Source organism: Watersipora subatra, chromosome 9, assembly GCF_963576615.1.
Source record: "Watersipora subatra chromosome 9, tzWatSuba1.1, whole genome shotgun sequence".
In the NCBI taxonomy this organism is placed as follows: Eukaryota; Metazoa; Bryozoa; class Gymnolaemata; order Cheilostomatida; family Watersiporidae; genus Watersipora; species Watersipora subatra.
The window spans coordinates 53,963,239-53,989,000 of NC_088716.1; the positions used below are offsets into that span (position 1 = coordinate 53,963,239).

General features: G+C 36.1%; 1 protein-coding gene across 2 annotated transcripts; it reads right to left on the reverse strand.

The window, feature by feature from the left end:
• Window positions 1-7,310: 7,310 nt before the first annotated feature.
• Window positions 7,311-23,895, reverse strand: LOC137404190 (chondroitin proteoglycan 4-like). Of its 2 annotated transcripts, none has more exons than XM_068090353.1 (9): window positions 23,729-23,895; window positions 21,677-21,760; window positions 18,207-18,338; window positions 17,411-17,572; window positions 14,339-14,659; window positions 13,238-13,298; window positions 8,471-8,587; window positions 8,134-8,184; window positions 7,311-7,672 (listed from the first exon to the last, which is right to left on the reverse strand). In XM_068090353.1, exons 2-9 carry the CDS (start codon window positions 21,758-21,760, stop codon window positions 7,668-7,670), a joined length of 933 nt encoding a protein of 310 aa, XP_067946454.1. In that variant the 5' UTR covers window positions 23,729-23,895; the 3' UTR covers window positions 7,311-7,667. The 2 variants fall into 2 exon arrangements, with proteins under 2 accessions (XP_067946454.1, XP_067946453.1); XM_068090352.1 differs by having other exon boundaries at window positions 13,220-13,298; window positions 23,729-23,894.
• Window positions 23,896-25,762: the final 1,867 nt, after the last annotated feature.

A 25,762-nucleotide genomic window follows, 5' to 3' on the forward strand; every position in this document is an offset into this window, starting at 1 on the left:
CGTCAAGTCTGGGAGCCATTAGACGAGGGGCTCAGTAAACTGGCTGGTGGCGCGTAGAGTTCTCTAGTGGTCTTTATCTGAAAGAAAGATAAAAAATGGCATCTCTGTGTGAACTACTGGCAGCTGAAAGCAGTCACCAACCAGAATGCCTACTCTCTTCTCCGGATCTATGACAGCCTCAATGCGCTGTCTGGTAGCCAATAGTTTAGCACACTGGACCTGGTCAGTAGCTACTGGTAGGTACCACTAGATGCAAACGCACAAGAAAAGTCAGCATTTGCTATCTGCTCCAGTCTCTGAATATGAAAAGTCCTGTTCTTTGAACTCATTTCAGCACCAGCCACCTTCCAGAGGTTGATGGAGTAGGTGTTACACAGTTTACAATGGAAGACGCTGCTACTTTAACTGGATGATATCATAGTCATCGCCTCAGACTTCGACACCCACTTACAGCAATTAGAGGAGGTGTTTCAGTGGCTGAAGGGAGCCGGCCCAACATTAAATCTTTCCAAGTGTGAGCTCCTCTAATTGCAAGTCCGGTATCTAGGCCATGTGGCAAGCGCCGAAGGGATGACTACCGACCCAAGCAAAAAACCAAGTCCTCCTTCAATGGCTGACCCCCAGGGGACTCCAGGAGCTACAGAGCTTTTTGGAAACAGTAGGGTACTACCGACAGTACATACCCAACTTTGCCACTTTAATCCGGCTTCTAAATTGACTTACGAGCAAGGGAGAGGAATGAATGTGGGGCCAGGGCAAGCAAGCAGCTTTTAGCAAGCTGAAAGAGTACCTTTCCTTGGCCCCGGTGTTGGGGTACCCGGAACCGAGTTGGCCGTACATCCTGGACACGAATGCCAGTAGCGAGAGCCAAGCGCGAGATAGCTGAAACACATGAATGCTGAAACACACAGAGAAAAACTACTGCGTGACCTGGAAGGAGCTGCTCGCCGTGGTGAAGGTCATAAAGCACTTCCGGCCACACCTGTACAGCATGCAGTTCTTCACAGGGTTCACTGAGGGTCTCTCATAGGCCGCGTAGCAACATGGCTTCATCAAGCCCGACATGGCAAGAAGCACATGACTCTTCGTCCAGGAAAAGGGCAGTCAGAATGATAACGCCACCAGAGCATGTCTCCGCCTCATAGATGGAGCCCGGGAGCCAGTTAGAGCCACTGACTCATTTTCTAGGCGTTGCACCGACTGATGAGGAGCTATACATACTGCAGAAAAAAGAGCTCGTAGCTGCTCAAGAACAGCAGACAGTAGCGGCGCATGGCGCTGCAAACGAGCCAACGCCTCAGGATCAGCACCTGAGAGGAGAGGAACAGACCGAGCATTTGCAGGGACCGAGGTGGCCAGGTTGGTGTGCGGTGCTCAACAGCAGCGGCTCTGGTCACAGCTGCTCTTTTCTCTTAGCTCAGAGTGAACAGCCTCTAGAGCCTCCACTGGGGGAAGAGTATTACAGCAGAGCACTGTGACCAGGGCCGTAGCGATGGGCCTTTTAGTCACTACAGTCGTAGGGTTGAGCTTTCAAGACATCGAGGAAGGCCCGACCACCCTTAGGGCGCTTGGGCTATTAAGAAGAAACCGAGAGGCCGAGAAGAAACCGAAAAAATGATGAAAGAGAAACCGAGCGTAGAACAAAGGAAAACAGGCGAAGCCTAAAACGAAAGTAAAAGTATAAAATGAAGATTTGATCATTTTGGCAGAGCAGTATGCCACCCTCTCTGCATGCTTTGAATGTGGTCTTTTGCTTGTCATGCATCCAAACTTATATATTTATTTAGTAAATACGGTATATATTCCATTAGCACTTGACACTATGTGTTGTTGTTTGACTGCGTTGTGGAGAGTAAAGGAAACCGGCAGTTTCCTTTACAAGAGTAATTTCTAATGCTTTGTTTGCAAGTTAAACATAAAGAGGAGAAACCTTGATTGTTATCTTTAAATGTGATGAAACAAATCTACATAAACAGCCTTCAATGATTACGAAACCAGTTCCTTGTTTGTTTCACAAGGAAGTATGGTTTTTATTCATAGAATATTATCCAATTACGTTCTTCTCTCAAAAATATTTTTCAGCGAGTAGGAAACAAAGACGATACCTCTCTTATTCTTTGTTTGCTCATCCTATAATACTCAAACAGTATTCTCATAAGAGCATCCTCATAAAGCAGCATCTTGTAATATGAGTTAGCAAAGCAAACAGAGACCCTCACGACCGACATTGCAACACGAATCACTGAATGGTATTTCTTATATTCTTAGTTATTTACTTGCTACTAGATGTACTCAATTACTATAATTTTATGACATGGATATACATATCAAACTTTGATCAACTTAAGTAATAAGTTTGACATATCAAAATGCTCAACAACATATCCATGTTTAAATTTGTAGGTTTGTATTTCTTAGCAGAAAGTAAGTAACTAGTGTGCATGCATAAGTGCAGATGTTCATCAATACTCTCATTTGTTGAATTTCTCTATCTTGTTTATATTTACTTTAACAAACAACCAATTATATTTTCTGCCTTTGCTTAACTTATATAACCAAAATAGATTGTGAAGTTTCTTTTAATTCAACTTGTATTTTACTTTCATCTGGCTCAGCTAAGACTTTCTTCTTGAAATGCAAAGCTCTTGTTTTTTCTATAATCAACTAACTGATGGCTAACATCATAAATTATGTGGAATGCGTGAGTAAAGTTTTATGACTCATTGACTAAAGCTAGTTCCAAAAGTTGAGTTCAGCTGATGAAGACAATAGTGCAGCTGCGAATGGATTATATGGTAGTACAGCAATTTTAGTTTTTTGCATTTGGTGTTACAAATAAAAATTAACATTTGTTTTTCATCAAACTGTAAAAGTGGGTTAAAATAAGCGAGCATACATCGCTAAAACTGTAGTAGACGTATGAGATAAGTCAACAACCTCACTAAAAAGTATTAGGCCTACTGTAACAGGCCTGTTGTTTTTATATAACTGAGGGCTATATGCCCAAGCTATGGTGTAACCAATTGAAAAGAAAACAACTCCTAAATCAGCTGTTTTTTTAACACCACTAATTCTTTCTTTAAATAAAGATTATATACATAGTATGCCCAAGTCATAGATATATAAACCTATATATATCTATGGCCCAAGTACATAGGCTTGAAATGACCTAATTAAACAGCAATGTCTTTCAGCGGATTCCTATGTAGTCAACCATGACAGACTGCTTTATCATTGGCTAGACGGAGGGAACAACTTCAAGTCAGATAGAGTTTCTACCACTGCTGGTGGACATTTTAGGAACTGAACTGCAATCTATTGTTTCCTAGACAATGCACTACACCATTAGGCTGCTCCCCTCAATATGATCTAGGTAAAGCTAAATAACGACCATTTTCGTTTTTAGTGCCGCCGCATTAATCTCTCATTACAATGTGCAAACAAATCTTGTTTTTTCTAAGGTAAATTATCAAGAAAGAAGAAAAAATGAGTAAAGAACGAAAATATGATTTAAAATAACATACTAGAGCAGAAGTCAGCTAAGGATAAGACAACCAATAAAAATATAGAAGCAAATCATTCAGTTAAACTACTTGGTGTTCGATTTGATATACATTTATACTTTTACAATCATATTGAGTATATAATATCTAAAACTAAATCAGCTACTCACTCCTTAATTCATTTCTGGGAAGTTGGCATAAAACCACAAAGTTTATTTTTGTTGTACCAGAGTAGTGTTATCCGTCTTGACTTACGCAACACCTTGCTGGTTTCCATATTTATCAGATAGAGATAGGAAGGCTACAAAAACTTTGTGGTAGACTGATGAGCCTCAATGAGGAGAATTATATTTTAATATTTTTAATATTTTAGAATTTCTGCCGTCTGAAATCAAACAGACCACCCAATATACTCAACCACTCACTTAATTGCTGTGACTCATCAATAAAAATTACTTTGCACAACAGACATAAACATCTTATCCGCACCATATTTAGAATGTCATTATACTATAATAAATTATTTTTTAAATATTATTGATCTTTTATGTTATTTATTTTCATAAGACTCGGTTTTGTCTTTATCGGCATTGGCCGGTAAAAAGCTAAAATCAAATCACAATTATTCGTAGCAGTGGTATGCGCTTTGCTATCACGGTATTATTGTTGTTGTACCAGTTTCACAAAACATGCACAATAGTTTAGCACTCAATGAAGTTAGAGACCACCTACTTCATGACGTCTGATCATAGAGTGTTCACTGCAAGTGAGTATCCAGCAGTAGTTGGCCATAAAATAGTCAGTGCAACATAGGATTAACCTAGCAAACCCTTGCTATTATGTATATTATGCAGTTATCATACACGTTACATGCATATTACATTACAATGGTCAACAACTGTTCTCCTGATAATTACATGCTGCACACTACTGCCTTTTACTAAAGTAAACAACCTACTTTGTAACTATTCAAACTGTTGAGCCATTCTTAAAGAGTTATTCTCTCTTGATTAACTATTCTCATATTATAAATATAATGGTTAGGTTTAGTATTATACACCCACTTTACTCTGGCTTACATTCTATCTGTGCGTTACATCTAGTTAATGCTATTACAGTCTCTGGCCTTTCCTTCTGTTTCAACCTAACTATTCTTGGTTGGCATATTTGGTAATGCTCTCATAGAACTAACGATAAACAATTTGCCAATAATAGCCCAAGTTTCCTGCAGGATACACTTATTCTTATTCCTTTCATCAGGTTATATAAAAAGTGTGATCAGACATGTCCATTGCGCACGCGAGCGCTCAATGGGCATGTGGAGCCGCACACACGCACACACACGCGCGCACGCACACACGCACATTCAATAATAAGAAATATTGCTCTGAGAGATTGGAGCAGCCAAATTCTTTGCTACAGCCAATCAGAGTTCAACTTTAAAAAATAGCTTTATCTGTTGTTGGCTGCACAAATAGATTTGTTAGCTATGCGATGAACCAGTTGTAGAAAAATAAAGCTGGATGAAATTCTTGGTTACAAAGGATCAAAAGTAGACAAAGCTAGAAAGCTTCTCCTCAGAAACAAAAGCTTTATACTAAAACTATTTGTTTTTCTGTTCATAGAAAATATACACACTATCAGACTCAGTGAACTGCAATCATTATGGTTCTTGAGTTACCTCTAAAACATCACATCTTTAAAAGAGTGAAAAAACTATTTTAATAATTTATTTCGCTTTTTTTCATCGAGTTCTACAAGCTTGGAGCGTCAATATGGTATTCAGTTCAAAGAGAGTTGTGCTATCCTAAATGCCTTCACAATTGATGTAAAGTTGTTAATATGGTTTAGGATCAGGGACCTGAATGTACATACAAAACTATGCGACAGAGTGTAAAAGGACATTCACCCTAGTATAAACCAGCGACTTCACTACAAGCCATATTCTGCCCTCCATGTTCACATATCTGCTCATTATATCTAAATATATTATTTGAATAATAATGTTATAGCTCACCTGATAAACAGCTACATAAATGACCTTTAGACTCTACATGCCTAATTCTTCGACAAAAGCTTCGGGGAAACCCTAGCTGTCATCATAAGAGTAGAAAAGTACACCCACTTAGTTAGCTTTTGATCTTTTAAGCCAATATCATCCCATAGCCTGCCGATTGTCCATAATGACATGAGGCTTTCGGCTTCAATGACTGGCCATCAATGACCGGTCAATTATTAGAAGGTTATGTAATATTTACATCACTAGTTGGCTGGAAAGCCATTACCCGTAGAGAAATCAGTAAAGAAATTACTACTTGAATCTCCAGAACTGTTGTATTAATTGCAGGTTTAATGACACGCATTTCAATGCTGGTGAAAGATTTGGGAAACTTTCATGGAGAGCTTGTGTGAAAATTGTTTCTTCATGTTGTTTGTATAAATGTATACATTCGTTTACACTCTAAATGTCAATTATTTGTATAGCCTGTTAATAGCCTGTAAATATGAAGACTCATCTTTGCTTGCTTGGAAAACATCACAACAGTAACAGTCAACCGGTATATATGGGTCAAGTTCTATGTCGGTGATTGCCATTAGACCCCATACAGCAAGAGAAAACCCAAATTTTAAAGCAATTGCTCAAGTTACTGAACTACGTACAGTATTTGACACTCAAGAGCGGTTTTTGAAAACAATTATGCTAAAATCGGAGTCTGTTTCATGAGCAAAGCAGAATCAGCTGCTTAAAATACTTTTAAGAATCTGTTGATGAGCTTTCCGGTGCCGCTATGACAATGAGACAAAGGAAAAGTATTTATTTGACAAAATGTTACATTGAGATGATAAAAACAAGGAAATTAATAGCTATATGAGTAAAATATTCCAAAATAATCTTCATCTTTGCTAGTAACCTGAGAGTCTGCTGTGCTGTGAGATTTAGCTTGCTGTACTGTGAGAGATAGTCTGATGTGTTGTGAGAGATAGTCGGATGCACTGTGAGAGATAATATGATATGCTGTGAGAAATAGTCTGATATGCTGTGAGTGCTAGTTTGATGTGCAGTGAGAGATAGTCTGGTGTACTGTGAGAGATAGTCTACTGTGCTGTGAGAGGTAGTCTGATGTGTTGTGAGAGATGGTCTGGTGTGCTGTGAGAGATAGTCTGATGTACTGTGAGAGATAGTCTGGTGTGCTGTGAGAGATAGTCTGGTGTGCTGTGAGAGATAGTCTGGTATGCTGTGAAAGATAGTCTATTGTGTTATGAGAGATAGTCTGGTGTACTGTGAGAGATAGTCTATTGTGTTATGACAGATAGTCTGGTGTGCTGTGAGAGATAGTCTGATGAGCTGTGAGAGATAGTCTACTGTGCAGCGAGAGATAGTCTGATGTGCAGCGAGAGATAGTCAGATATGCTGTATGCTGTGATTTTTTTTACTAACTTTTAGCCGTGACTTTAGGCAGACTGACAGATGGACAGACTGACACGGCTTCTAATATAGTAAAGATGGGCTCGAAATTGCTGTCTTTGACGCGCAAGTACAAAGTGACATTTTACCACCTAAACAGAAGTTCTTAGCAAAGCTTTAAGGAAGCTGGAGAGTTTAACAAGTGTTAAATTGTAAGCCAAGTCGTTTTATTTTTATCAATATAAATCATCACCTTTCTTATAGCATGAAAGATCCCTCAGGTTAGATGTAGAGCACTCAGGATACAGACAGACATTTGCCCAGTAACTTTGGGTGCTATTCTAGCTAGCTGTGGGTAATCATGCATTGAATGTTTATTTCACAAATCAAGCACTGTGGAGTATGCCTATATAAAATGTTTTATTTGGCAGCAATAGCAACGAGACTAAAACATTTTTGCAAGTAGTTTGTAGCTGGTAGTTAGTACATGTAAGTAGACACATAGAGCAAAGGTAAAAGAGTTTAGTGTGCCAACAGCAAGCAGAAAATAAAGTCTAGATCCTACATGTATAATTTATTTGCTTCAGACACTTTTTATTATAAAATTGAATAAATGTGACAGATAAAATGTTGGAGACAATTGTTATATAACTGTTTTTTATAAATGACTTTACAAAGTAGCATTTAAAATAGTAAGACTAGAGAAATGCAAACTTTAAAAAATGAAGGTCAGTTGAAGGTTTCTATTCTCGATCTCTTCAAACTACAAAAGACGAAACATGATATATTTTGGTATAGAGATGGTCGCAGTTGCAGATTTGGTGCTGGAAATACCATTTCACTGTGACTAAAAGGTTTTATCAATGAATAAGTGACTGATGGAAGATTGCAGATCCTGAATTAAGCCTAATCAATCTCAACATCCAAGCGGACAACCAACATAAACTAAAAGTGCCATAAAATGCCCATAAATCACTTGAACCAAATTTCATCATCCATGTTCATTCAATTCCAATCTCTCTCATCGCAAGGAACATAATAGTAGTAAACAGAAAACATGAGCATTCAAGGTCAACTACAGGTCAACATACAGTAATCTTAAAATGTTAGGAACCAACCTATTGGAGTATACTGGACTCTTAGTTGACAGTACTGTACTAGTCTGTTATATGGGCAGTAATTGTATACAGAGATTTTATAGGATGCTGAAGAACCAGAACTTACCAATATTGTAAGGTTTCTCTGTCTCCAGCAACTGATCTGCATCTCCAAACTCTACAAACAAAAAACTTAGCTCGACATGGCGATATTTTTTCATAACCTCAGCTAGTGGTATCAAGGTGGTTTGATATTGCGACATTGTTTGATACGCATAAACTATTGGTGCTTTATGATTGATTGAGATTCCTACAACATGCTAGCTGGAGTACTAGCAAAAGGCCATTTGGCAATTTGACCAAAATAAGTAGTCTCTAAAGAGAATCTTGGCAGAGTTGGTGAGTTTTGTATGAGACACAGCTAATAGTTTGAATAATATTTGGGAATGCCTGCAGCTACTCACGTCTGTAGCGGCGGGAATAACGCATCCTCCTTCGGCGACAGACACATATGGTAAACACAATCACCAAGACTATGATTAGAACAGTGACGGGTCCTCCAATAACCAGTGCCATGGGTACTGTAAAACCAGCTCAGAAAGTAAGTGATTTTTTCAGTGCCTGAACTGTTCTTAAAGGCTGGTACACATTATATCGCTGTATATCGGCAGTCATCCCACAATATATCGGTGATCATTTGTTACAACGTTGTTCACACTATCACAAACCCATCGACGTTTGCATCAGCGAATAGTCCGGAATATTCCGGAACATAATGTTCCCATTATACAATGAGATCACAGAAATGCTAGTCCTGCAGCAACTACCATGAAGAGCAAAATGGATTAGGCAATACGTGACAGCCAAGCACCATTGCCAAGGATGGTGCACCTTGTACAGACTCGTGGAAACAAGGCTAAATATTGGGAAAGTTTGACAGCTGCAATATTTTCTGACATATCCGTGTTGCCTCGGCAATATCATCGGTCTGTGGTACATGTAGTTGACGAATAATAGCTGAGAGGACAACACCAACATACGACGATACAGTGCGAACCAGCCTTGAATGAATACAACAAAGAAAAAGAATCAAGACAAGCAAGAGATAAGATATGTTGCTACTAGTTTGCCTCAATAACATTATTATTGTGAGAAATCAGGTCTCCTATTCATAAATTTTGTATCACTTTATTGTCTTAAAGTTTTAAAAGTCATTGCCCATAATTCGTGGTTAATAAGAAGAAATAGAGGTGGCTTTGCCGCAGATGTCTAAAAACATGTTTAGCTAAACATCTAACTCCTAACAGTTTGATACATAGTTGGCAAGTCAGACATCAATTTCATTTGCTCTGCCCTTTGCCAATAGCAAAAGATGCTTAAAATAACAAAAGATTTTGTACTATAATGTTAAATTTGTTGCATTGTGCAAAGAAAGAACACGACTATTGCAAGTTTGGACATATAAGAGGTGAATGCTAGCGGAAAGGAATTAACCGTGAAATAATTGAGTAAACAAGCTTAACTCGGTCAATACTACTATTATAACATAGTCATGCTTATTATTTCATACTATGGTAAGAATAACTAAGTTTATATATAGATCTGTGTTTGCTGTTTGTTGGTCTGTCGTCTGTATGTCTAGTTATAGCAATTAAAATATGCTAACGGAAAAACCATGTCATGCTGAAATTGAGCTCAGAAACAACGGTTATGCAGGCGGGATGTAATCCAATAGGCCGCACAGACTACTTTCTATGCGACTTACAAATTAGTTAATAATTATTATTATGCTTGAACTAACAAGCTTGAAGATCATGATGGCGTAAGAGATCATGATAATGTGAGAGATCATGATAATGTGAGAGATCATGATAATGTGAGAGATCATGATAGCGTGAGAGATCATGACGCGTAATGATTTTCTATGTAACAATTTTTGTAGGCACAACACGCACAACTATTCCACACCGTAGCAAGCTAGCTGCATGGCTGGATGGTAGTGCATTTGGCTTCACATCCATGCAACTACTATATATACGGGTTCAATTCCTGTGAAGTAGAATCTTTTTCCTAACGCTTGTTTCAGATGGACGGACTTGGCTCGCACTATAGTAAAACTTCAGACTAGCTTAAGTTACTCAAATTCATTGGATAAAGAAACTTAACCAATGGCTACTACATTAACTGCCACTAATAATCTTTTTTACCTCTGCAAAGCCGACATTCACCTAGTAATTGTATAAGTATTCATGGAATATCCAACAATGTTTACTGATGAATAAGTAATAGGTGAATCTATATATATATCTCAGTGTTTGTCGTTAGCCTGTTGGTCGTTTATCATTCCTGTGTCCAGTTTTGGCGATAAAGTTTTATATATCTGAATATATAGTCAAATTATTTGAGTTATGTACGATTGTGACGCTACTCTCAACTGTGGGAGGTGGCACCGATTAGTGTTGTGACCACTCATATATATCGATATACATCGATATATATAGATATATATCGATATATAGATATATATCGATATATAGATATATATCGATATATAGATATATATATCAATATATAGATATATATATATACATATATATATATAAAATATGTAAAAGTGGAACTTCACTCTATAAGTTAAACATTTTATTACTAATAGTTTCATGTGGTACAATAAGTATCACACTCTTCAGATAAAAAAAAAAATATATATATATATATATATCTAGTCAATTCTCATTGGTAATGGGATTTGTGTCTCTTGCCTGCTCTGAGCTGCTGCACTGATGAGGCTTCAATAGCCAAAACAGTACTGTCTGTAGCATGAGTATATATATATCCATATATATATATTTATTTTATATATACACACATATATATACACACATATATATACACACACATATATATATATATATATATATATATATATATATATATATATATATATATATATATATATATATATATATATATATATATATATATATATATATATATATATATATATATATATTCTATTTATATAGTTCTCAAAGTATGTCTGTCATATGTGGATCTGTCTGCATTCCGGCTACAGCTATTAAAACCTTGGAATAAAGAATCCACACCAAAGAAGATTTGATCTCGGACCCTCCCTTCGCATATCCAGGGCCATACCAACTACACCACAGAGATTGATTTGCTCACTAGCTGACATATGTCGCTGTATAGGAGCAAATGCCCAACAGCTTTGTGTACTACGTAGGGTCATAGCATCACGTCAGAGAAGCTGGTTGCTCTCATTATTAAGGCTATTCAAATTTTCCATTGGCAAAGTGCCAGGCTGATAGCAAGTGGCAAGCAACTCTCATTACTTCTCATTGTTTATAAGCTGATTTTTAATACCCGGGAAACGCCGGGAAGCACAGCTCAAAGTATAGATATATACATAAGTACATATATATATATATATATATATATATATATATATATATATATACAGTAGATACAGTATGAACAGTCTCTTGCATGAAAGTGCTCAATATTAATCATCAGATATTGCCATGCAATATCTGATGATTATTGCATGGCAATATGAAACTATTAGTAATAAAGTTGTTTTAAACTTAACTTTAACTTTCATTTTTACTCAATTTTATATATATATATATATGTATATACTAGACTTTCTAGCTACATATCATGAGAAAAGTGTTTTGTCTTATAGACCATAAGAAGTAGTGAGAGTTGCTCGCTATTAGCCTGCGCGCTATTAGCCAGTACGTTTAATAATGTGAGCGAACAGCTTCTTGTGGCATTATGCTATGACCCACATCGTACGCAAAGCCGTTTAGTATTTGCTCTCATATGTTGACTTATATTGGCAAGCTAACAATTCAATTTCTGTAGCCTAGTGGGTAGGGCGTCGGACTGGTGAACGGTAAAGACCGAGAACAAATCTTCTTTGGTACGGAATCTTCCTTTTAAGATCTATAGCCAAACAATCAAACCTACGAATACACATACGACGACCAACTTTGAGAAATATATATTTATCTATATATTTATACATGTATATCTATATGTCTCAAAGTTTGTGTATTCGTTCATCATTGTATATATCCATCTATGGCTATTAAAAACTTACAATTAAAATTCCACAATCTGATAGATTTGAACTTACGGAGATTGCTCCCGCAAGTTTTTAATCACGAGCTCTACCACTGAGCTAGGAAAGCATATTGATCCAAGACGTTATCATATACTGCATAGTGTATGCCACGCTAAATGACGTATTATTTGAAACTCTATGACTTCTATTACTCTATGAAACACCAGGCTTTTTTTGCGTTTCCATGAACTTCTATTTCCGACCTTTCGTAATGTTCAATTGCTAAATCACGGTGAAGGTCAATACTTTTCAAGCGGACAATTTTATTATCTCCAATAGAAATGACTCTACATTCTCTCACCGCTCGGTCAGACAAAGACAGTATGATATCTCATTTTTACATTTGTACCAGTATCGAGAGGTACCAGTATCGTCATATTCAAAGTTTTGATGGATTGCTTCTGGTGGAAAAGTAATCTTTATTATACATACACTTCTATGCAAGAATTGTTATTACGAATTCAACATATTCAGAATTTTTACTTTGTTTTCTCATTTCATATTAATTGTATCATTACCGAACCATCTCTTATTGTATTCGTAGCAAAACAGACTTAATTTAGCTATTACTAGCTAATTGTTTCACATTTACATTTAAACCCTTTTATATTTGTTTTATTTCTTTTAACTATTCCGACCTGCACAAAACATTTTTCTAATGATATGAAGTTTGGAAGTTACAGTTGTTTGACAAAGTTTGAAAACCTTTACAGTTGTTCTTGTTTTCTCTCTTAATTTATTTCAACTACACAAAACACTTTTCTCATGATATGTAGTTTGAAAGTTAGAATGGCAAATGTTGTTTTATGTTAAATACAAATCAATTTTCTGCGTAAAGAATTTTTTATTACCCGGGCACCGCCGGGTAGTACAGCTAGTTTATCTATATACATGCATCTATATATATATATATGAGTGGTCACAACACTAATCGGTGTTACCTCCTGCAGCTGAGAGTAGCTTCACAATCATACACAACTCAAATTATTTAACTACCCAGTCAGGTTGTCAAGAAACAAAGACATGTTAATATATAAATCTAAATACTACTGTTAATGGTTACCAGTGATGTTGAATTTACCATGACCAATGTTCACATTTCCATCACTCCACGAGTAATCTCCAATGGATCTGAAGCTTTCCTGAAAAAGTATATTGAAGTGGTAACATATCCATAGTAATGTGAAGGGTATATATTAAAGTATATTGAAGTGGTAACATATCCATAGTAATGTGAAGGATGTATATTAAAATTCTTTACGTTTATGGCATAAGTTCTGAGCTTTTTAGAGACTTTGTCAATGAGCTACTTTTAACGCCACGAATTGGATCAACAAAATACTGCTACATGAGAATATCTGCACAACTATCGCCCTGAATGGCATTGCATCAGCAGAGATTGGTAGAAATTGGATCTATACAATTGTTGCAATGTAGTTTGAAGGATCAATCCTGCCGAGAAAATACAGCTCATGGAGGAAAGTCGACTTTGAAGGATCGAATCGTTTGTACCAAACAAGGGTGAGAGTATCACTAAGCAATAAATACGGCTGGCAATTTTCAGGCGCATATAAAAATGTTTTCACTAATAATATGTTTGAATAACTGATAGGGCTAATGAAATAAAGAAGTGAAATTAATTTCACCAATCTGATATGAGCCTGCCACTGTTGCTTCAGCTATTACTTGGGCATTCAGCTAGGCAAAAAATAAGATGTCATGAATTGGAATACTGAATATCTGTCTTATGAAATGCCATGAACCGATGGATGGTCACTTTACGCTCTCTTAATAATCATTTATTAAAAATTCATTAAATTTTGGTTCTTAAAGAGTTGAGGATAGATCTTCAGAAAGAGACAATTCTTATCACCCTTGTCCACAGTTAAACATCCTATAGATTATTATAGATTATCATAAATAGATATTATTAACGAATCAGTAGGATATCAGAAGTAAAACATGTAGATAGGATAGCATAGCCAGAAAGTTTATTAGAAAAACTATGACAGACACATGTAGGGCGTCAGTATTGGTAGCAACTGATTATTCATAATCAAATATAACATGATATAAGAAGACAAAATATGTTATACTATATTATACTATTATAATGTGATATAATTTGATACAACACAACATATTATAATACAATAGGGTAAACTATAGTGTAAAAAGATACCTTGACATTAGCTGTAAACTTTTCTGTCACAGCCTCAGTACTCATGCTTTCTGTGTAAGAAGATTCTGGTTTATCCTCACTCCAAGGGTGAAACTGATTCCAGGAACTTTCAGCATCTCTATAAAGCCACTTTTCAACAAGAGAAGTGATGTCAGTTGTTGTTTTATAGCCATCAACAAATCTTAATGCAGGAGTTGATTTGAGCTCGAATGGCACAGAGTATGACATCATTTCAAGACTCTTTGTTCTCGCCAGAAGAGGTTCGGTTGTCTCGAAAAGCCCTGAGCCATCCTGATCGGGGTCGCTGCCTGAGAACTCCTCCTATTAACAGAATATGAGTTGCATTTTGAAAGCACAAAACATTTTGACAGGAACGCAACAGCTGAGTAAAGATGCAATTGTGCCAGGGGTAAACTAGTTGTATATATGATGTTAGTCTATTTTATAGTAGGCTCCTGCAACGGTAAGTATAAGTTGACTTTGACATACTTTTTTACTTTTATTGATTTTACTTTTGGCAGAGTTTAAGTTCTCTACAAAATAAGCGCATCAAGATTTATCTGATGGTAGTTGTTCAAAAGCAATGGTTAATAAGTCACATCCACATAGTACAAAGGCTAGATGGGTTGACTATGCGGAGAATACTAACAAAGGTCATAGTCGTAAGCACTTTTAGATATTTCCTCATCTTTAATATATAACGAGAGCGGCAGCCGTTATTCAGCATTAAACCTTAAAGGTTGACTGGCAACAAAATTCACATTACAGTTATTTGGTATCATAAGATTCACCATGTCTTACTCTGTTGTGTTGTAGGTGCAAAATATATGGAAATATGATTGCAAGCTCTTAAAAGCTCAAAAACGAACAGTTAATCGCAGCCACACGAGACAGCCGTAGTTTGGATTCACTTTTCAAAATGGCTCAAATGGGACGTAGTTGTTACAGGATGGTTTCTGTTTACACTTTCATGCAACCTCATCCGTCGAAATATTTTCACAAATGTACTTCACGCATTCAATAAAACCATGTCTATTGTTTTTACCCGTCTGTTTTATCGTCATTGTAATGCTGTCACTTTTAGCACTGATATCTTATAACTTATCGTAAAAAATCGTTAAACTTTTTAACCTTAGTTCGAAGGAGTATATATCATTGTCTGATAATCATGATGAGCCTGTTGGTTACCTGTGATAATTGAAAAGAGCTGCAAAATTTATTTGCGAAGTACAGTCAAACATGGATAACTCGAACTTCACGGGACCGAGCAAAAGTGTTCGAATTATCAGAGCGTTCAAGTTATCAGAGCACTGTCACAAGTCCATGTATTTACTTATTTATTAGTAGATACATGTACATATACAAACTATAATATAAATCAAAAGCACAACTGGCTTGTTTCAAATTAAATCCTTTTAATGTAAAGTTCAAAACGTTTTTATCAAAAAAGTATAGAAATTTTTCTATCACTTGAGATTGGTTTGTTGTTTGAGGTGATGTTATTGCCAGGACGTTTTTTAGATTGACATTGGCAAAACTTGATCATTGTCGAAATGCTCAAAAGAAAAGACATCAGTACATATACAAACAATAATATAAAACAAAAGCACAAATGGCTTGTTTCAAATTAAATGCTTCTAATGTAAAGTTTAAAACGTTTTTATCAAAAAGTATAGAGATTTTTCTATCGCTTGAGATTGGTTTGCTGTTTGAGGTGATGTTATTGCCAGGACGTTTTTTAGATTGACATTGGCAAAACTTGATCATTGTTGAAATGCTCAAAAGAAAAGACATATTTTTCTTTTGAGCGTTTTACCCACGATCAATTTTGCCGATTTTTCTTGAAGTTTATGCAAAGATTACCTCACTTTACCTTGCTTCTGAAGGGCGATCGCTATGCGGATGTTTGGTATAAATCAAATTTCACCAAACCTTTAGAAAAGTCGTTGACAAAAATATTTTGCCGATGGTTGTAATAACGACGCTTATGAATTACGAAAAGTTGAGGTTTACATCTATGGCTTGGAATAAAGTGATTTTCTAAAGCGATAACAACCGTTTCGGTAGCCGTTGGAAAAAAACAGTTCGAGTTAACAGTGTTGAGTTCGAGTTATCTATAGCAATTTATCATTACGTGGGAACGGACCAAAGAAACCATTCGAGTTAACCATGTGTTTGAGCTATCCGTGGGCGAGTTATCCATGTTTGACTGTATTGGGTCACGTGATCAGATTACGACTTGACGATTGAATAATGCCGAAAGAAAACTGTAAAGTAGCGAGCATCTATATTTGATACGGGGTCTTCGGTAAAACCCGAAGTGTTTGTCATAAACTAGTGCTACAATAAGTTTTATATTGAGCTTTTTATTGGCCTTTCAATTCACGTGAGAACATACGTGACAAGACGATAACCAAACTGGAATGACTACGTCAGATAAATAGATTCCAATCTACGGCGGCTTTTCGTTTTTGAGCTTTTAAGAGCTTGTAATCACATTTCCACATATTTTGCACCTACAACACAACAGAGTAAGACATGGTGAATCTTTTGAAACCGAATAACTGTAATGTGAATTTTGTTGCAAGTCAACCTTCAAGGTTTTTCAAAACACCATCTTTGCAAATTTCAAGCCAAACAAATTTATATTTAGTAGTTTCCATCACATTTGTAGAAATCGCAAACTTCTTCACATTGGCCAAATGGTGTTATTGCCAATTTACAATGACATGAAAAAAGTATTAAGTACATTTTGCTACTGACAGTATTTCAGTAGACTGTATAGACTGTAAGAGACTGCTAAGTATTAACTTGGTATATTTTCAAGAACCAGACACAGTAAACCCATTGCTAAGAATGTATTCTTACAAATATATAGTATTAATTTATATATATATATAAATACAGAGTGCTACAATATTTTAATACACAGAGTACTACAATGTTCTAATATACAGAGTGCTACAGTATTCTAATATACAGAGTGCTAGAATATTCTAATAAACAGAGTACTACAATATTCTAATATACAGAGTACTACACTTAGGGCAAAGACTCATTTAATCGCATCACCTCATCAATCACTTCTGGCTCATAGCCTGAAGGAAATCCCGAACTATCGTCAGAGCCATCATCATAATCACCCGATCCTTCATAGCCACTAGACTCGTCATCAGTACCTGAACCCTCTTGAACACCAGACCCTTCACCAGAGTCATCTATCAGTTTCTCAGGCTAAAAATGAGTTTGTTAAAGTTTGTATATATGTTTTATATGTACAGGCTGTGTACATATAAGCCCATATACATATATTAAAACATATACTCTAGAATATATATCAAAACGTATATATTAAAACAAACACGTTAGATCTTAAAGCTTTCCTACAACTTGAGTAATGATAGTAAGTGTACCATTTCTTTGCCGTTTGAATAAACTCATTTTCTCTTCATTGAATTTCAGCACAAAATGGTAAAAAGATTGTCACCATTTGTTTGATTATTGGTAACGATATGGTATCAGCTACTTTTATGTCAAACAAGACCTTTTTCAGCGGCTTTCTTGACATGTATTTTATCCATAAACCATCAGGGACAGAAACTCACAGACTTATTCAAGTTGTTATATATTCTATAGAATGTCTAAGATTCCAATTTTATAGAGCCATACCTAAGCTTTTAATTTCATTGAACAATTAACAAGCAAATAAGCCTTTGAAAAACTTTGACTGCTCATCCTTTAATAACAAGTAAGTATTCTCAATTCTTTCCGTCACTTTCTAATAAATTACACATCTTTCAAATATTGATATGATTGGTAATGTTTGCAACTGCCACAAATCAAAATGCATTTTATATTGGTAGAGTACCTGCAAGCGTCTGATGTAATTCAGGAACTCAGACAGAGCTTTAAAATCTCCTGATTCAACAATTGTTTGAAATTCTGCTTCTTGTTTGGTCGTCAGCATCGGGTTGAACTCTTTATGATCGTTCTGATCAATCTATAACATATATATGATATATATTACAGATATATACATAGCGTATAATTTATATATCTGTAATATATAATGAATCAATATATATGTCTCAATGTTTGTCATTTGTCATCTGGATTTCCAGTTATAGCAACAAAGTTTTAGTAATGAAAATCCGCTTGGCACCGGACTTCATCTCGGAACATCCGTTTTTCTAGACAGGTGTACTAACCACTACACTACGCAGTTCGATTGGTAATACTAATTAGTAATTGTGCACATACTTATGCAGCACTTGCAGAAATGCTAGCATAACTGACATGTGACGTCGTGATGCGTCGTAACATCAAGCTGGCCTCACAGCATTTATAATAGTAAAGATTTAGACTAGCTTAAGTTACCTGCATAAGTTACTCAAATTCATTGGGTAATTATTTTATTATTCTTGTAATGCCGGGCATTCAGGTAGTAACAAAATATACCAATATCCATTCTGTTGTCATGTTAGACTGATTGTGATTTTTAGATTTTTTGTCTAGTTCCATCTTTCAAACATCTCTCCATAGTTAACCTCTTGTCTCTCTATCTATTTATAAGATAAGTCAGTATATAAAATTATTGCTCAGAAACTAGCATGAAAGTCTCCATACATATAACATCTTCCCTAAATTTTAACTGCTTCAACAAGGCAGCATAAGTACATTTGACTCTATATGCGTGCCTCAGTAAACATAGTTGTACATGTATACTCAACTAGGGAACTAGGGCTAGACTGTGATCATTGATTAGTTGTACATGTATACTCAACTAGTGCTAGACAGTGACTATTGATTAGTTGCACATGTACACTCAAGTAGTGCTAAAGAGTGATAATTGATTAGTTGTACATATATACTCAACTGGGGCTACACAGTGATCATTGATTAGTTATACATGTACACTCAACTAGTGCTAGACAGTGACTGTTGATTAGTTGTACATGTGTACTCAACTAGAACTAAACAGCGACTATTGATTAGTTGTACATGTATACTCAACTGAGGATACATACTGATCATTGATTAGTTGTACATGTACACTCAACTAGTGCTAGACAGTGACTATTGATTAGTTGTACATGTACACTCAACTAGGGCTAGACAGTGATCATTGATTAGTTGTACATGTATACTCAACTAGGGCTAGACAGTGATCATTGATTAGTTGTACATGTATACTCAGCTAGTGCTAGACAGTGATCATTGACTAGTTGTACATGTACACTCAACTAGGACTAGACAGTGATCATTGATTAGTTGTACATGTATACTCAACTGAGGATACATACTGATCATTGATTAGTTGTATATGTATACTCAACTAGGGAACTAGGGCTAGACTGTGATCATTGATTAGTTGTACATGTATACTCAACTAGGGAACTAGGGCTAGACTGTGATCATTGATTAGTTGTACATGTATACTCAACTAGGGCTAGACTGTGATCATTGATTAGTTGTACATGTATACTCAACTAGGGAACTAGAGCTAGACTGTGATCATTGATTAGTTGTACATGTATACTCAACTAGGAAACTAGGGCTAGACTGTGATCATTGATTAGTTGTACATGTATACTCAACTAGGGCTAGACTGTGATCATTGATTAGTTGTACATGTATACTCAACTAGGGAACTAGGGCTAGACTGTGATCATTGATTAGTTGTACATGTATACTCAACTAGGGCTAGACAGTGATCATTGATTAGTTGTACATGTACACTCAACTAGGGCTAGACTGTGATCATTGATTAGTTGTACATGTGTACTCAACTAGGGAACTAGGGCTAGACTGTGATCATTGATTAGTTGTACATGTACACTCAACTAGGGCTAGACTGTGATCATTGATTAGTTGTACATGTATACTCAACTAGGGAACTAGGGCTAGACTGTGATCATTGATGTAACATACTTGAATAATATAAAGAATTAAAGAAGCTTGCAACCGGAAGAAAATTCAACTTTTTGAGAAATACACGCACATGCGAAACACTTATGCTTCCTGTTTTAATTTTCATGAATAAGAATGGGAAACACTAATAATGGTTGTTGGAACGCAATCTATACTTTGACAGAAAACTCACCCTAATGTAATTTATAGTCAACATAACTTGGGTTGTCAAATCCATACCTGATATACCAATATATACCTCTATATCAGCCAATACCATATCAATGCCTGATATAGAGTGATAAACTTTGGTGGTCCCACACACAACGACATAATATGCTAAAAAGTGTGTCAACTTATCTTTGTTTTTGAGTATTTCTGAGTATATATGCGCTAAACTAAATGTGCTATGAGCAGTTAATCTCACAGATGTAGTCATAAAACTTCAGACATCTACAAATTGTTTGGTTTCCAAGTCACCAATGAATGCCATTAACTGGATGAAAGCGTCTGTCAGATGTTGGAAGACTACTTGTAAGCACCATCTTGAGCAGCTGACAAGTTTGTAAACAGCCGAGCTAAGTGTATTTCAGGCTGCAGCTTTTCCCCCTTTTTAAGACTCTTTAAGATGTTGATCAACTTTCTTCTGTTGCTCAACAAGCCAAAGGAGGAATCTAACCAGCAAACAACAAACTTCACGCATCGTTTGTTTTGTTTGCTCTCTTCTGTTAACCAAGCCAATTGTTTTGCTTGCTGAGCTAAAAGAGTTCCGGAATTACACAACCTTGTTAGCCAACATCTTGCTTAACAGGGTAGTCTATTTGTATTTTCCATGTCTTTCAAGACCCTCTTGAGAATCTTAAGACTTAGAGTTACAAAGTCTTTGCTAGACAAACAACATCGGCCTTTGCGACCGGCCCTTAATTAAAGATAAACACACAAAATATAGTTGATTTTATCAGGAAGTATCGGTATTTTTCTATCAGTTCTGATTGTTTTTGATGTTTGGAGTGATCTGACTGCCAGGCTGTTTCAAGATAAAAATCGACAAAGCTTGATCGCGGTGACAATGCTTAGACCAATCGAAAGTGGGACTATGACATCTATAGTTGCAAAAAGAACCGACAGAATCGAGATGTGTAACGCTGCAACTTGAATGTACTAGCTGATATCAACTATATCAACTAGTGATGTCATTTCACATGTATTCTTCTTCCGAGAGACTGCGATCAAACTTTGTCGATTATAATCTCGAAACATCCTGGCAATCAGATCACCTCAAACTTAAAAACAATCGCAACTGGTAGAAAAATACCGTACTTGCTGATAGAATACACTAACATTTTGTACAAGTTTATCTTTAAGCCTGTAGAATAAGGACAAAGTGAATAAATAATTGCGAGACAACTTCAAGTTCAATGGCCTCACCAATAATCGTTTGAAATTCTTTCGGCTTTTCGCCATTGCTGTGTGCGCTAGCAGCAGCGTGGCTAGAAGTTGAAGTAGATTCATCTGCAATAGAGAAATAACCTAGTCATAGCTTATAGTGTTTTGGCAGCCACTGTCTAACGCTGATGACCTTGAGGTGATAAGTAAACATGAGAGATCAGCAAAGCTCAGCTGCCGTGAGACATTGGCTAGCAACCACGTTAGCTTTCGTTTATAATCAATCCTTAAACGACTTTTTACTTTAGTCAAAACATGGAAATGGCGACTTCCTTGGCCTATTGCTCCTTTAGCATTTTGTTTTGCTGATGCAATATTTTGATTAGGAGTGCTAGTACATCTGATAACATCATCTAAAAATGCTTAACTATAGCCATTAGGCCTAGTTATAGTTAGTTGTTAGAGTACATAGTTACAGTACATAGTTACAGTACATAGTTACACTACATAGTTACAGTACATAGTTAGAGTACATGGTTATAGTACACAGTTAAGGTACATAATTACAGTACATACGTAGTTACAGTACATAGTTAGAGTACATGGTTATAGTACATAGTTACAGTACAAAGATACAGTACATACATGTAGTTACAGTACATAGCTAAAGTACATGATTATAGTACACAGTTAAGGTACATAGTTACAGCACATAGTTACAGTACATAGTTACAGTACATAGTTAGAGTACATAGTTAGAGTACATAGTTACAGTACATAGTTACAATACATAGTTACAATACATGATTACAGTACATAGCCAGAGTACATGGTTATAGTACACAGTTAAGGTACATAGTTAAGGTACATAACTACAGTACATAGTTACAGTACATAGTTATAGTGCATAGTTACAGTACATAGGTATAGTACATGGTAACAGAACATAGTAACAGTGCAGTTATGATGTATCTAGTATATTAGTCATAACACATAGTTATAGGGCTTAGTAGTAATACTATTAATAGTGATCAGTGTCGTTGCAACAAGCTCTTTAGTTTCTAGTTGTGTTGTGGTATTATTGTATAGTAGAGATGCTTTGCTACTTATTGCGGTATGATACTGCTACTAGTGCTCCACAATACATGTACAAGGTGGCTACAAGTTAACTTGATGCATTCCACCATGTTTAGCTATTGTTTCATTAATTTTTAATACTATGTATTTATAGAATACTATGACAGATTTTAAAATAAAAGTTATTTTGCTTTGAGTCCAACTTGGCTCCAACACCTTCAGAATTTGGCATTACACCTTTTTGGCAGCTTCGCTACTGTCTGGTAATTCGTACTGTCCGAGTAACATAATAGTACTCTCCATACCTGGTATACGGTACATGGTAAACATAACTTAGCCAAAGCCATCTAGTGGTGCTTATCCATAGAGTTATAGTCCATAGGGTTATGATCTATAAAGTTATTCTGTGCTAAGCATAGGGCTATTATCCATGAAGTTATGCTATTCTAAGCACATGGCAATAATTCATGGAGTTAGCTACTTCAATCATAGGGCTATAATGCTATCACAATTGACTATAGATTGACTTATAGGCCTATATATATATAGGTCATATATTTATGTCATGTATTTATACATGTATTTATACATGTATTTATACATGTATTTATACATGTATATATACATGTATTTATACATGTGTATACACATGTATATATACATGTGTATATATATGTATATATACATGTATATATACATGTAGGTATATACCTGGAGCCATACGGTTGACTGTGTGACTGTAGGTATATCTTCTAGTCATACAGTCCTACATGAAAATTAAAAAAACTCGTAAGTTGGCGAAACAAACGGCATCCTTTGTCCATGATTGGAAATGTTGTCACCTCTGTCACCTGTCACTACAGGTTCTAGTAGTCATTAGGATGCCATGTTTAACAGCATATATCTACATACCACATTTGACAAAGCATAACATCTGAAATCTAACAATGCCTGACATACTAATTACAGAAAAATAGATTATCAATCCATTGCAAACAGCTCTTGAGCTAAACTCACCTCTATGTGGCACTCTGGACTGAAAATACCTTCCTACTTTGTGGCCAGGCAGTCACTGTAAATACCTTCTTACTGTGTGACCAGGCAGTCACTGTAAAGTATCTTTGGATTATGAGCTCTGACATCCGTGTCTGCAGTTTTAAGCCTCTCTATTTACTACACAAACATTCAGCGGTGGGAAAGCGTGTGGCGATGGTTTAGACTGACCAATCCCATCCTCGGTATTTCAGGCGCTATTAGAGTCATTCAAGGGGAACGGCCCATCGCAATAGGTAGGTCTTATGGGTATAAAACAAGCTGCACTACAGTCCAATTACAGACTCGGATTAGAAGCAAACAACGCAAGAAAATGTTTCTTATTATGAAGTTGTTGCGACATCAACTTAAAATGATATGATCAATTTGTTATTCTTCCTCAGCTCTCTCTGGAACCAAATTAAACAAAATTGATTATCAGCTTTTATGTAACTCTTTGGTCCTCTGACTTTTAAAGCCGTTAAATTTAGGTTAGGTTTTGACCAAAAAAAGAATGGTTTGTTTTCGGTTCACTGGGTAAGTTATTCCATAACGACCAGATGTCGAAGCCAAACACAAGCCCCCTGTCAACCATTATAAAGAGCTAGCTATTCTACATGGCAACCATTGCTACTAGTCCTATGATATTTAGCATTCATTAGATTAGAAGATTAGACATTAGCCTGGTTGTTCGTGTGCCCCCCTCCCCCCCCCCCCGCCTTCTTGCTTTTTCATCTATGACATCAGCGACCTTGAGTAAACCAATAAATGAATAACACCTTCAGCTTGGGTATTACCCGTTACAATAAAATATATTTGGATTTAATGTCAATTTTGATGACAGTTAATGGAATATCTGCTAGTGATAGCAGAATCTGAGAAGGAAACATATATTCCCAGCAGCATAAAAAACCTAAAGTTTATATAGAAACGACTTTCCTTTTGCCTGCGAAGGTATATTTACACTGAAGAAATTTTTCGGGATTACTTTTAGGCAGGCAAAGATAAACCATGTTTTGAAGTTTTCAAAAGAATGACTTGTAGAAATGGTAAAACGCCAGGAGACCACCAGTATTGGCAGGTATCAGTGTGTTGATATTAACAAGTGTGTTGACTTTTCATCTCAGCACGTCACATGAAATTGTTCTTTGCAAGACAATTATAGAATATAAATGAAACTAAGAACCTTATTAGCTACTGATAGCTAGCAGACAGAAAATATCTCATTTAATTTGATCTTCGCTTGTTTTCGCCAGTCAATGCCCACAAAAACCATCCATTGGAAAAAACAAATACGTAAAAGTAATAATAACATGGGAATTCAATAGCATTTAAAATAAATTCTTGTGGTATAAGGATTTTCTAGATATAGGTCGAGTAAGATGTTCATGTCTGGTGTACTTGAGGGTCTTTGTTTGTGAGGTGTAAATCTGAAGTGGGTGGTTGGGTATATGAAATAGTCTGTTAGAGTATATTAGACTACAGAGACTCTAAACTACCAAAAGTTCATCAAGCTAAATGGCATCCGATGGTTGGTCCTCATTCTCCTTATGAGGCTCATCATAGCCTTTCTAGCCTCTCTATATCTCTATTATGGAGTTAGCTAAATGCCTGTCACTAGGTCAAGTTGCTAAATTGCCATTACCGTAGCATTTTGGCCTCTGCTCAAATGCAATGCGTATGCTTTTAGCACGTTATGGCTTTTACTGGGTAATAAAAGCGCGATATGATTGCTTGTCCAAGGCCACCGTATATGAGCATAAGTAATGACAGGAATGAAGTCTTATTACATAAATGATATCAACTCGAGTGTGACAGCGTAAGACATGAACTTGGAAAGAGCAGTAGTTTTCCTTAGTAATGGAAAACAACTCCAATATTTTGGTCAAAGGTTTGACTTTGAGTCTGACACCGAAGCATTCCATTAATTTATAGAGTGGATTTAGACTCACACATGTAGGGACACAAGCTAATCAACGAACTATCACCTACATAAATGTACAAATAAACATGTTCTTG